Source organism: Erigeron canadensis, chromosome 8, assembly GCF_010389155.1.
Source record: "Erigeron canadensis isolate Cc75 chromosome 8, C_canadensis_v1, whole genome shotgun sequence".
Lineage (NCBI taxonomy): Eukaryota > Viridiplantae > Streptophyta > Magnoliopsida > Asterales > Asteraceae > Erigeron > Erigeron canadensis.
Window position 1 is genome coordinate 38,987,602 of NC_057768.1, and position 12,147 is coordinate 38,999,748.

The 12,147-nt window shown below is 28.7% G+C and overlaps 1 protein-coding gene across 2 annotated transcripts; it reads right to left on the reverse strand.

Annotated features, from left to right (window-relative positions):
* Positions 1 to 2,953: 2,953 nt before the first annotated feature.
* Positions 2,954 to 5,203, reverse strand: LOC122578112. Of its 2 annotated transcripts, none has more exons than XM_043749997.1 (4): positions 4,829 to 5,203; positions 4,277 to 4,501; positions 4,121 to 4,184; positions 2,954 to 3,822 (listed from the first exon to the last, which is right to left on the reverse strand). In XM_043749997.1, exons 2-4 carry the CDS (start codon positions 4,459 to 4,461, stop codon positions 3,493 to 3,495), a joined length of 579 nt encoding a protein of 192 aa, XP_043605932.1. In that variant the 5' UTR covers positions 4,462 to 4,501; positions 4,829 to 5,203; the 3' UTR covers positions 2,954 to 3,492. The 2 variants fall into 2 exon arrangements, with proteins under 2 accessions (XP_043605932.1, XP_043605931.1); XM_043749996.1 differs by having other exon boundaries at positions 4,987 to 5,202.
* Positions 5,204 to 12,147: the final 6,944 nt, after the last annotated feature.

The following is a 12,147-nucleotide window of genomic DNA, read 5'->3' on the forward strand; positions in this document are numbered from 1 at the left end:
ACAGTCTCTCTACCTTCGTGTAGGTGTAAGGCTGTCTACATTTCTAACTTCCCCAAACCCGACTTTTGCCGGATTGGGTACCCGACTTTTGCTGGATAGGGTACCGTTGTTGTTATTGTTGTTGGTGTATGTAATTTGTTTTTGATACATTATAATTTTTGATATGGAGATAACAATATATTTGTAAAGATGAACATTAATATATAAAATCGATCAGGTGATTAAAAAATAAAACTAACTACCACAAATCAATGGTATGTATAGAATTAAAAATAAAGAACTAAAATACGATCGCTCATTTTTTCATATTAATAAGGTTACACAAATAATATGTAACAAAAGAGATAACATAGGGCCTAATATGAAAAATAGTTTTTTGAAAATAAAAAAAAAGTAATTATAACATCATAAATTTATAGAAAATAGCTAAAGAGAAAATGTTAGCATGCCACATAGGGAAAAAGTTGTAAAACAATTTTGTTATATTTATATAAGAGATTTATTTTACCTTTTACTCCTAAACTAACTCGAATGCTTAAGATGAAAGTTAAGACTTTCAAAAAAATACTAAACGCGTTCTAGCTATGAACAAGATGTTTAAACACACATGTAGTGTATCATATAAAGAGTTTAGTTATTCTACAACAATTATTAATGTAAAACAAATAATATAAGATCATGATTTTTGGATCATGAAAAAATTGATCCATAGAGCTAAATATATACAATGATGCACGGAAATTATTATGATACACAATGATTTTTAATTAAAATAAAATAATTTTTTATTTGTTTTACTTTAATAATTGTTTTATTATAACCATCACCATTATATAAAATATTTGAATGACTAATAAGTATCATTCACAATTTCATTAACACGCAAAACACTTTGTATTATGTATGAATGCTTAATGATACAATACATGAAATTTTCTTATTTCCTTATGTTTATTATCGTTGATGTTCGGGATTACATCAAGAACACCATGAAATGAAAACTGATGGTCCGGTCTTCATTGATTGAGAGTTTTTTTTGTGTATTAAGTAACTATAATTGACATGAGTTTTTTTCACTTTTCTTGTAATTTTTGCAGTTAATGTTCGGGAAGGACTAGAATTTAATTAATATTGTAATTATACCTTTTTGCAAATAGCGTCTTGCTAGTTGATAAAAGTAAGACAAGAGCGACTTCTTTTTCGGTCACTGGTCTAGTTCCAGCAGGGGTTTTTCTAATAAAGTTATTACCGTTCATAACAAAAAATGAGTTGTAGTAACCATATTACTGTTTCACTATTCTGTTGCATTCATTCATATCAATATATGACTACTTGCACAATTAATTTCAAAAATATTTGTAGTCAAATAATAAACTATGATAATTAAGTCTAGAAATTTATTTCATTCACAAACATTCTTCTATTTAATATGACAAACAGGATAAAGGTTTTCGTAACACTATTAAGTTAGATTTTTGGCAAGGCTGGAGATCTTTTTTTACTTTTGATAGAACCTGGAAGTAGCCTCTCTACCTTTGATAGGGGTAAAGCTGTCTACATATCAACATCCCACATACACCTTCGAAGACAGTATTGGGACCCAAAACCCGTAGAAGACGGCATTGGGAGTTACTCCTATTGTTAGCCAAAACCATCGTTCTGGGTCATTACTTCTTAATGAACATGAACTGGCAGAAATCTTGTCCAACCATAGGGTAGCTATGAATACGATGGTCAGCATGGGCAACCCTTAGTCGGCTCGCTCTTGGATGATTAGTTTGGTTACTCGACGAAGGTCTTGATCAGGGTCTCAATTCATGTAGTTCAAGATAATTCTTTAGTTACATTTTAGAGGATTCCCTTTGTATATTGAAGTTTTTTATTTGGTCAACCATATCTTCATTTTGCACCTCGAATTATCACTTTTCATTGCAATCACTCGTTTGTAATTTTCTTTTTGTTGGAGATTGATTATATCAATATATTCTGATATATTTCTATTTGCCGGCACAAAAAAGGTAGTAAGAATACTTCATGTGGTCACATAGACTGATGATTAATGACGAACCACAAATCCACAATCGCGGTGGCATCACTCTAGATATTACATTAAACCAAATGTTTATACGGTGTGATTACACTAATATTCAACGGTACAAAAAAAAATACAAACGCACAACTTTCATGATCACTAATATTACAAAGACACAACTTTGATGATCAGCACGGCATCGGTTACACTAAAGGTGGTTCGACCGTGTGTATAACGCAAGTCATCAACTCATCACTGAGAAATTAATACAGTACTGAAGTTAAGTGCTACAATCTCTATTATATGATGACATCTAAACAAATGAGTACTAATTTCATACGTTAAATAATAATGATGTCTTCGAATAATTTTGTTACGTTCATGTTTTTAGTTTATAAAATTATACCAGTACACGAAAGACGAGCTACAAGAACGAATATTTATCTTTAGAGCACCAAATTCATTCAAGCTAACGGCTTTTGGCCTTTGGGAGTGTATAAAAGATAAGGTAAGCAGATCATGCTGGTGATGTAAACCAAAAAAAAAGAGACTAAAAGAAAATAAACTTGATAAATGACAATCGCATTTAACCACCAAAATCGTAGTATGATGTGAACTGTTTGTGAGTTAAAAGCGAAAGGTCCAACAACTTGTATTGCCAAGATGGCTCAATATTACAACTTGTCTCAACATGCCAAAATGTTTAATTAGTAATTACACATCTCTAGATTCAATTCAATTATCCCAATAAGAAGAAGAGTATGAGTTTTTAACCATATTTTAAAAGCAATCATGGTTGGTTGTTCACATTATAGGTAAGGCTGGGCCAAAATCTTAATATTTAAAGCAAGCAGACCCTACAATAGATATGAACTTGTTTTTTGGCACGGTAAAAATACAAAATATCAAGTCAACATATGATTGCATCAATCAAAAACATATGAACATGTTTATATAACGATAATAAAATATTTACAATGTCAAACGCATCTAGATTTGCGATTTTGAAACTTTTATACACATTTTTTCTCTTCATAAAATCGCAAATCAAATTGCTCTTCTTACATAATGACCCTCAAAAACAGAAAATTTGGAGCATTGGAAATTACCCACTTGATCTCTTAATACTTACAAAACAATACGGGTAATTACACCTTAAAACTAAACCAAGAAAGACTCGTAAACACAGACTCTCTCACTTACTCTCAACCATTATTTTGGTCATTAAACTCACTAATTACTTACATACAAATCAAGATTAAAGACTCGCTTATTTACACTAAATGTGACGAAACTCGCTGGCTGATGCTCACTGCTTGTATCTCTTCAAAATTCCTCCTTAGAAGGCTAGAATTAAATAGACTGATTTTAACTGTAGTTTTTTTTTTGCTAGAACGATTTGTTTATGTACTTGAAACGAAGAAGAAAGTATGTTTAGGAATAACCAAGGGTTTGATTTTTCAGGCCAAGGTAGGGATGCTGCAATTGCGCCTATTGTCCCTATCGAGGCAATCAAACCCCTCGACCCTAACAGCCGGTTTGTTACCAAAATTGCCACGTAAACATCCACCTTTCCTTGCAGATGAAGATGTTTGGGGCGGCGGCGGCGATCCAGACACTGCAGGGTTGGGCACAATAGAATGGGGCGACAAGGGGGAGATCTTGTCATCCCCAAATCGTGCATCCTGGATTAGCGGGTTAGAAACTCTACTCGGCGGTGACCCACTGAAAAACGGGGGCGACGAGGCTACCTGTGTACATGTTTGTTCTGATCCTCCATATCCACCACCCTATAAAACAATACACATAACAATACATTAGCATACATCACACACATCTTAAATCTTGTGTTGCGTTTTCAAAACAGATTGTACGTTTGCTAATCCGTCTAAAGCTTCGACCTTTTTTCCAAAAACTGTTGTTTACAAAGAAAAAAAAGACAAATAGCAACTTTTTCAAGTCTTTAATCAAAAACACTATTTACAAAACGTTAGTGTATTGCAAAGACAATAATCAGATAATTTAAACACCTCTTAAACAGCAACTTTTTCAATTACAATCCAAAAACAAGATAAATCAATTCAATACCTTTGAAAAGATGATGTCAAGAAGCTCAGGGCCGGCTTTTGACTCATATCCTTCGGACTGATAGCTGCAAATAGCCCAAAATACCCCAAATCAGCATAAAGATCAAAACTTTAATATAAATTAATGTTAAAAAAGGCTTTTTGAACAAAAAATTACCACATCTGCCATCTGAGAGACCTAACAGGCTCGTTCACGGTGGTACTGAAAAGACTAAGCCGCCTGGGTTTGGGACAAACCATCGGTTCGCCGTTATCGAAAGATACCGAAACCGAAACGGAGCTTCTCATCTCATCTCTGGATGGCGCAAAGGTGTTGTTTTGATGAATTCCACAGTGATTCATTTTTCTCTTGTTTTTTTGATATTTATTTGATAAATTAAACCTGCATAAACATAAAATATCGTTAATTACGTACAATTATAATATATATATATATATACGAAAAAGTTGCCGACACAAACCCTGGATCTAAGAAAATAATATACAGATCTGAAATTTAAAGTAAGATCCGGAAAATTTTAATCTGATTAATTGCAATCTGAGATGAGCTAAACGGTGTCGTTATAATTATCTAAAAATCTAGAGATGAGCTAAACGGTGTCGTTTTGAATACATAAAAATCTGGAGATGAGCTAAACGTTGTCGTTTGAATTAAATAAAAAAGGTATAAAACTAGACAGATCTGTTGTGAGTTGAAACGTATAGATACCTATGCAGTCTCACGGATCTATAATTAGATGCTTGAAAAAGGTAATGTTATTTTTTAATTGTGTGTGTGTGTGTGTGTGTGTCTGACCAAACAATTTCGGGAAAATAGAATAAATTAAAAAGGGGATGAAATTAGAGAAGGAAAGGTTGAGGAGGAACCTGATGAGAGGTGGGAGTGAAGATGGTGGTCTGATGGAAAATAATAAAGACGAAGAAGAAAGGAGAAAAGGGGGGAGAGATAGGTGAGATATATAGAGACAGACAAACAGATGAAGAAATTGAAACGGAAAGGATGGGAGAGGAGAGGAGAGGAGAGGCTCTGAGGTGAATTATTATTTTATTTTTAATTATTTATATTTATTATTTATTTATTAGGGAAACAATGAAGGAAAGATAGAAAGTGTGGGAAGAGAGAGAAATATATATATAGAAAATTGTAATATAATAAATATAGAAAGTGATGGGAGACAAACGACTGAAACAAGGCCTGTAAATTTAATTTAAACAAATCAAAAGATCAAAAGAAAGGCATTTAAAGAAAGTATAAATATAAATGATGATATACGTGACATTACAAATTTGTTAATACCAAAAATATGTGATGTTTACATATAAATTTTAGAACAATGTTAAACAAAGCCCTTGAGCTTCACCTAACGTACATACAAAAAATTATACATTTACATATTAAAAGTCTACTCTTGAATTTTATGATAAGTGTAAAAATAATTAATTCACCTTAACGAAAGTTCTTAGGACTTCGTTTAACAAAACCTTATATTTTAAGAGCCCTCATTTCGGTCAATGGTAGATATTTTAACCTCATAAATCAAAGGTTCAATCATCATCGAGCACCAGTCTACCATTTAAGTAGACACTAAAAACAATATCTTTACCTAACTATAAGTAAAGTTTAATTACATTTTAACCTTACTCATACACCGTCAAAACTTTGAGACCCAAAACCCATAAAAAACCCGACAATGTGCACTTCCTTTTATGTTTCCAGGTAAATTTTAAGGATTTGGTAATTAGTATCCGAAACAAGTTTTTTTTTTTTTGACGGGCGCGGATCAAATATTACATCAAAAGGTGTAGACTATGTTGTCTTAACCAGATTAATGCTAAAGAACCCCCTCACCCAAAACCTAATCGGAGGAAAACTCCCTAATAATTCGCATAAAGGCATGACAACATATTAAGTAAAACTTTGCACTCTATGACTTGAACCTAGGTCTACCAAAATCCAAATCCTCATAAAAATACTCTTTGCCATTAATTTGTTAACCCAAAAGGCCAAGAGTAATGTTTATTTAATAAATTCAAACTTTCTTAAAATATAAAAGACATGCATTAATAATTTATATAAAATAATAAATATTTTATTGAATTAATATTCATTAGAAGTTTATTAAATACACTAGATTATAACTCGCATGAAACGCGAAGTAACTAATTAAAATAGCATGTTGTCCGCCGCAATGTGGCGGCGGTAATGTATGGCGACGACAATTGGTGGTGACAACGAGTAGTCCAGGCTATTGAAATAAATGCAACTGATATAATGGTTAATATAGTTATTTTAACAGTCAAAAGGATGGTGGTATAATTTGTTATATTAAGGTATTTTAGATATATTGGTGGAAATAATTAAATTAGTAAATGAAAAAGAGGGTAATTTAGAAGAAAAAAAAGGGAAATCTAGTAATATTGCATGATGTAATATTTAACATTTCTAAAAATAAAAAGGCTATTCTTTTTATAAGTAAGTATAGATATTACATTTATACATATAAAAAGATAGCACAATGATATTAATAAGAAATACTTAAAACCTAGATAAACTTACATAATAATAAATAAATTAATAACAATTACAATTAACCGGTTATTTTTTTTATAAATCAACCATAATATAAATATAATTTTAAAGACTAAGGTTTGACCATCCAACTGTCAAGTGTATTTTAGTTTCTTAATTAAAATATTACATTTATACGTATAAAAAGATAGCACAATGATATTAATAAGAAATACTTAAAACCTATATAAACTTACATAATAATAAATAAATAAATAACAATTACAATTAACCGGTTATTTTTTACATAAATCAACCATAATATAAATATAATTTTAAAGACTAAGGTTTGACCATCCAACTGTCAAGTGTATTTTAGTTTTTATGTAGAATCACAAATGATTATATTTTTACACATTACGACATGCGTTTTTTTCTATTGAGTTGAAAGTTAAAAAGTTTGGCCCAATGTAAGAAAGTAGTTAACTACATATAGACATATAGTCACAAAATTATAAGGATCCATGGTATCCACAAAATATTCCACAAGCATGTAATCTCCATAGCGAAGTTATTGATTTTCGTAACGCTTCCTTCATCAAAGAGTTACTCAAATGGGACAACTTTTGGGTTGTACTTATACGTCTGCTTCCAAAGTAAGATGATTTTAACCCGGATGTACCAAGATTCCTTTTATGCATCGATGTGAGCCACCCTATCAAACACAACTTGATCTATCATGATATTTTATATGGTGAATTAAACCAAAAATTTAATCTTATTTTGCTAATGTGTAGTTGATATACAAAATCATATATTTTTCATATCATGATAATGATAGTATGTCAAAATATCACCAATGAGCTCGTTCAAATGATCTACATTAAATTATAATAACCATATTTTTCAACCTTTATCATATATCATAAAGTTTATAGTTCTAATTCATAACATATAATTAATTTTAACTACAATCCAATACAAATTTTCTTGTTATTAATTGTTTGTAAGAAATTTATTTATGAAAAATAATCTATATTGAAAGATGGATCATGATATTACTTGACACAAAGCAAGAAACTCTAAATGTGATTGTTAATACTTGTTAGAAAATCAAGTATTAAAAAGTTAAACGAAGATATAATTTTTGAAACAATCACTCTTTAATAACAAATCAAAATAATATAAACTTTTTTTTTTATAATATTAATCCATATGAGATTGATAGTAAAAAAAAGTAACAAAAGAATTAGACATATTAATTTTAATTTTAATATGGTTAGATAAATAGATTGATAGACATGTTATATGAGATTGATAGTCAAAAAGAGTAACAAAAGAATTAAACATTAATTAATATATGTATTGTTGAAGCATTTTATATGTAGTTGAAGTATTAAAATAGTATTTGACTGAAAGTTGAGTTAAAGATTATATCATGTTGATGTAAGGGTGGATAAAAAGGAAGGAAATTCAATAAAGAGTCTAAATAATTGAGATTCCCTAAAGTTAATATCAAATTTATAGGTAAAGTTGATGGATGTGAACCATTAGATTAAAATTAATGGTTAAGATTAAAATATCATTTTTGAATCTTATCCTTTGATTTTAATTCAATGGTCAAAATTATCCTAACTTTACCTATAAAGTTATTATAACTTTATTGAATCTCAATCCGAGTCTAAATTACTTCTTTTCTGATTTAAAGCTATTCTTTTAATATTTATTAGAGATACTAATTAATATCTCCAGTCATTCGTTAACAAACCTTTAAATTTTATATGATATAGTGCTTTCATATAAATATTATTTTGGTGAATGCTAATTGTAGCCGACAAACTGCCATAATATGTTATAAAAATTTATATTTTCTATGTAAAAAGTCACGTCCTAAATTTTATACTAAAAACTAGATTATTAACCCGTATAATACACGGGTGAACATATATAACTAAAACATATAATTATATTATAATATCAAATATTGATAGATTTAGATAAAGAAATATGTTGAAAAAATGGTGTTATCATTATTTTAAAAACTATTGAATCACATTATCTATCTACAGTAGAACCTCTATAAATTAATATTCGATAAATTAATAACATTGATAAAACTAATAATTTGTCCGGTCCCAACTTGGGACCAGTACAAAATTGAAATCAATAAAATAATAAGATAATAATTTTTTTGAAACCCCAAGCTAAATATATAGGTCCCATCAAAACAATAAATTAATAATTTCTTAAATGTTCGAAAATTTTAATATTGTTTAGTAAGGTTTCAAGTAAAATAAAACAAGTCTTAAAGTAAAATAAATAAAAAAAATAGTTTATTTTCAATGAAAATCACCATGGATATCCGTGCATCAATTATATATTTGTGCTTCGTGAATATTCGTGCATCAACTTTATCATGATTTAAGGGTTAAGATCTTGTCCTATTTATTTTACATTAATACTTGTTTTACAATAACTAACCACTGTTTTGTAAAAATGAATCTATAGTTACTTGTTTTTTTTTTTAACTTTAAATCTATGTTGAATATATCTTTATATTTTTACGTTGTACTTAAGAGTTGACACATTGTCGCAACAAAAAGTTGTGAAGAGTTGTTACCCGCTTATAATGTTTCATTCCGAGTGATCGATTTTAAAAATACTGTATCATCATCAACTAGATTTTGAACACTATCCATCACAAATTATTCAATGCTTTGAACCTCATAACATTCGTTATTTTCACCAGGATAATCCCGCAACTCATTCACATTTGTTTTGTGCTAATAATGCATACCCGTAATCAAGCTCTCAAACTTACGAATGTCTTATCCATAGTTTACATCGTTTAAATTACTTGAGTCGATTGAATTCATGAAACAAATTTTATCGTGTCGAAAGCAATTTGCTTTTGACTCTTCTGTCATTTAATGTGTGAATTTATATTGTATATGAAAATTTTAAAAGTGAAACATGAACCTCTTTAAATTAATAATTTATTAATTTATCTATATAATAATATCTCGATAATTTAATAAAATATCCCGGTCCCAACATAATTATAGAGGTTTTACTGAATCTATAATATAACTAAAAGAGGAGGTTGGGGGTACACTTGACACCTCTAATCCCCCCCTGATAGCATAATTCTTCCTTCTTATTAATTCTTAAATTTTTTAATATTAATCTAAATTAATTTACACTTTTTGGTTTACATTACCAATTTACACTTTAACCCCAATCTAAAATAATTAGTTTACACTTTTTGGTTTTCCATCACCAATTTACACTTTAACCCAATTTAAAAATAATACTTTGTTCATATTTAATCATAGTTATTATTATCATCATCATTATTATTATTATTTAACATTTAATTCTTATGTTATTGTTATTATTATCTCTTTTAATTTAGTTCGTTGTCCATTAAAGATTCATTATGACTTATTCTTCAACAACAAAAAATAAGATCACATTAAAGTAAAGGTATAGTGACAATTTAGTGTTAATAAAAATAACTCTTTAATATTTTATGCATATATTCTAGTTTTATGGTTGGAAACATTATATGTTAATAAATTTTAGATATTAAAAGTTTTATAATAAAAAAATATATCAATCTCGCATGTTACGCAGGTAATAAGCCAGTATATGTTTTAAAGGAAATAAATATATTATTGTCAAAATGAAAGGAACGAAATTGCTATTATTATTCTTTCAATAAATTTAATGAATATTAAAATAACTAGTGGTCAGACCCGTCCAACTGACGGGTAGTAAGCTATCACAGTTATATATCAGAAAAATAATTGTATGAAAACTGGACCGGAGTTAACCCGTCTTTGTTAATAAAAACCAAAAAACAAATATGGAGTTTATAGTAAGCTATCACAGTTATATATCAGAAAAATAATTGTATGAAAACTGGACCGGAGTTAACCCGTCTTTGTTAATAAAAACTAAAAAACAAATATGGAGTTTATAGTAAGCTATCACAGTTATATATCAGAAAAATAATTGTATGAAAACTGGACCGGAGTTAACCCGTCCTTGTTAATAAAAACTAAAAAACAAATATGGAGTTTATAGTAAGCTATCACAGTTATATATCAGAAAAATAATTGTATGAATATTACAATGATATTATGTATAATTTTAAGTTAGATTAACACAACATGCGATATATAGATTGATAATTAAATTGCTTATCAATTTTAGCGTATGGCTAAATTACTCGAGCAAAACGTTAAACACAAGTGCAATGACAATGTAAACATATCCGGATGAGTGAAATACATCCAAATAAATGAAAACCTTATTTAGCGAGACCTCTAATAGATGATGTATCCTTTTTTCAAAACCGTGGTTATATGACGCACAAATTTATATGTGAAACAATGACTAAGGTTTTTTACAAAAGCGAACTTCATGCATAAAAGTGAACTGTGTGGTCACTGTTAACTGGTAAACCTACCTGGTTAAATATTTGTCAACTTATGATATTAAAAAAAAATTAACATGTCATTATTTTTTTTTTGAACGACATGTCATTAATTATATATGTTTCCAGCGTATTACGCGGGTATATATATATATATATATATTACCTACTATTTTTAATTTCTTGATTAAAATTGATGGGTAAAAAGTGTAAATTTATGATGGAAAACTAAAAAGTGTAAATTAAATTTAAAGAGATATTTTTTGTATAATCATAAAAAGTATAAGTATTAATATTGTCATTTTAGAAAGATGAAATAATTAAATTTGATCTAATGGCTCTAAATCAAAGATGAAATTCATCTAAGGGTTCTTGTTTATTTAAGGATTAATTTAGCACCTTGTAATATATATATATATATATTGGTAGATGATTAATTAACTAACTCATATATCTAAAACAACCTAAAACTTTAAGAATTTGACATATGGATTCCACTCATTCTCTTTTCTAATTTTGTCACTTGATTTTTTCACATGTCATCATTTTATTGTTAGACATATCTTTAAACACACTAATTAGGTTGATTTATTATTATCTTATTTTTATTGTAAAAAATTGTGATCACGTTGGCGGTGCCTGTGCCCAGCAATCTCATTGGTATTCTCACCCCTTTTTTTAATTATTTATTGTTCTCTTTGTACATACGGAAACGGATTCAAATCAATTTTAGTTTATATTTCTATATTTATTTATATTTATGTATAGTATAACAATTTAAGGTTTATTTATTTGTTTATATATTCTAGGCATGTCAGTTTTTAGGTTTTTTTTTTTTTTTTGCGTGACAAATTCCTACTCTATAGTATTTTTCCATATGAAATTATTCGAAGATATTTTGGTAACTATATTACCATCCATGCATTACCGACCTACATCATGTAACAAGTAATTAAAATATAAACCCCAAAAATATCTATATTTATATTTACATATATAGGGTGGGTTAAATTAGAAACAAGTAATTAAAAAAAAAGGAACAATGAGATCAACCTAGACCGTCAGATATGGATATCAG

What these genes read in the sequence shown, in the direction of transcription:
- LOC122578112 (XM_043749997.1), bottom strand. Translation starts at nt 4,461, where the DNA reads ATGAATCACTGTGGAATTCATCAAAACAACACCTTTGCGCCATCCAGA. An exon ending in TCTCTCAGATGGCAGATGTG is followed by an intron (nt 4,185 to 4,276) that starts GTAATTTTTTGT and finishes GGCTATTTGCAG; the next exon opens with CTATCAGTCCGAAGGATATG. An exon ending in TTGACATCATCTTTTCAAAG is followed by an intron (nt 3,823 to 4,120) that starts GTATTGAATTGA and finishes ATTGTTTTATAG; the next exon opens with GGTGGTGGATATGGAGGATC.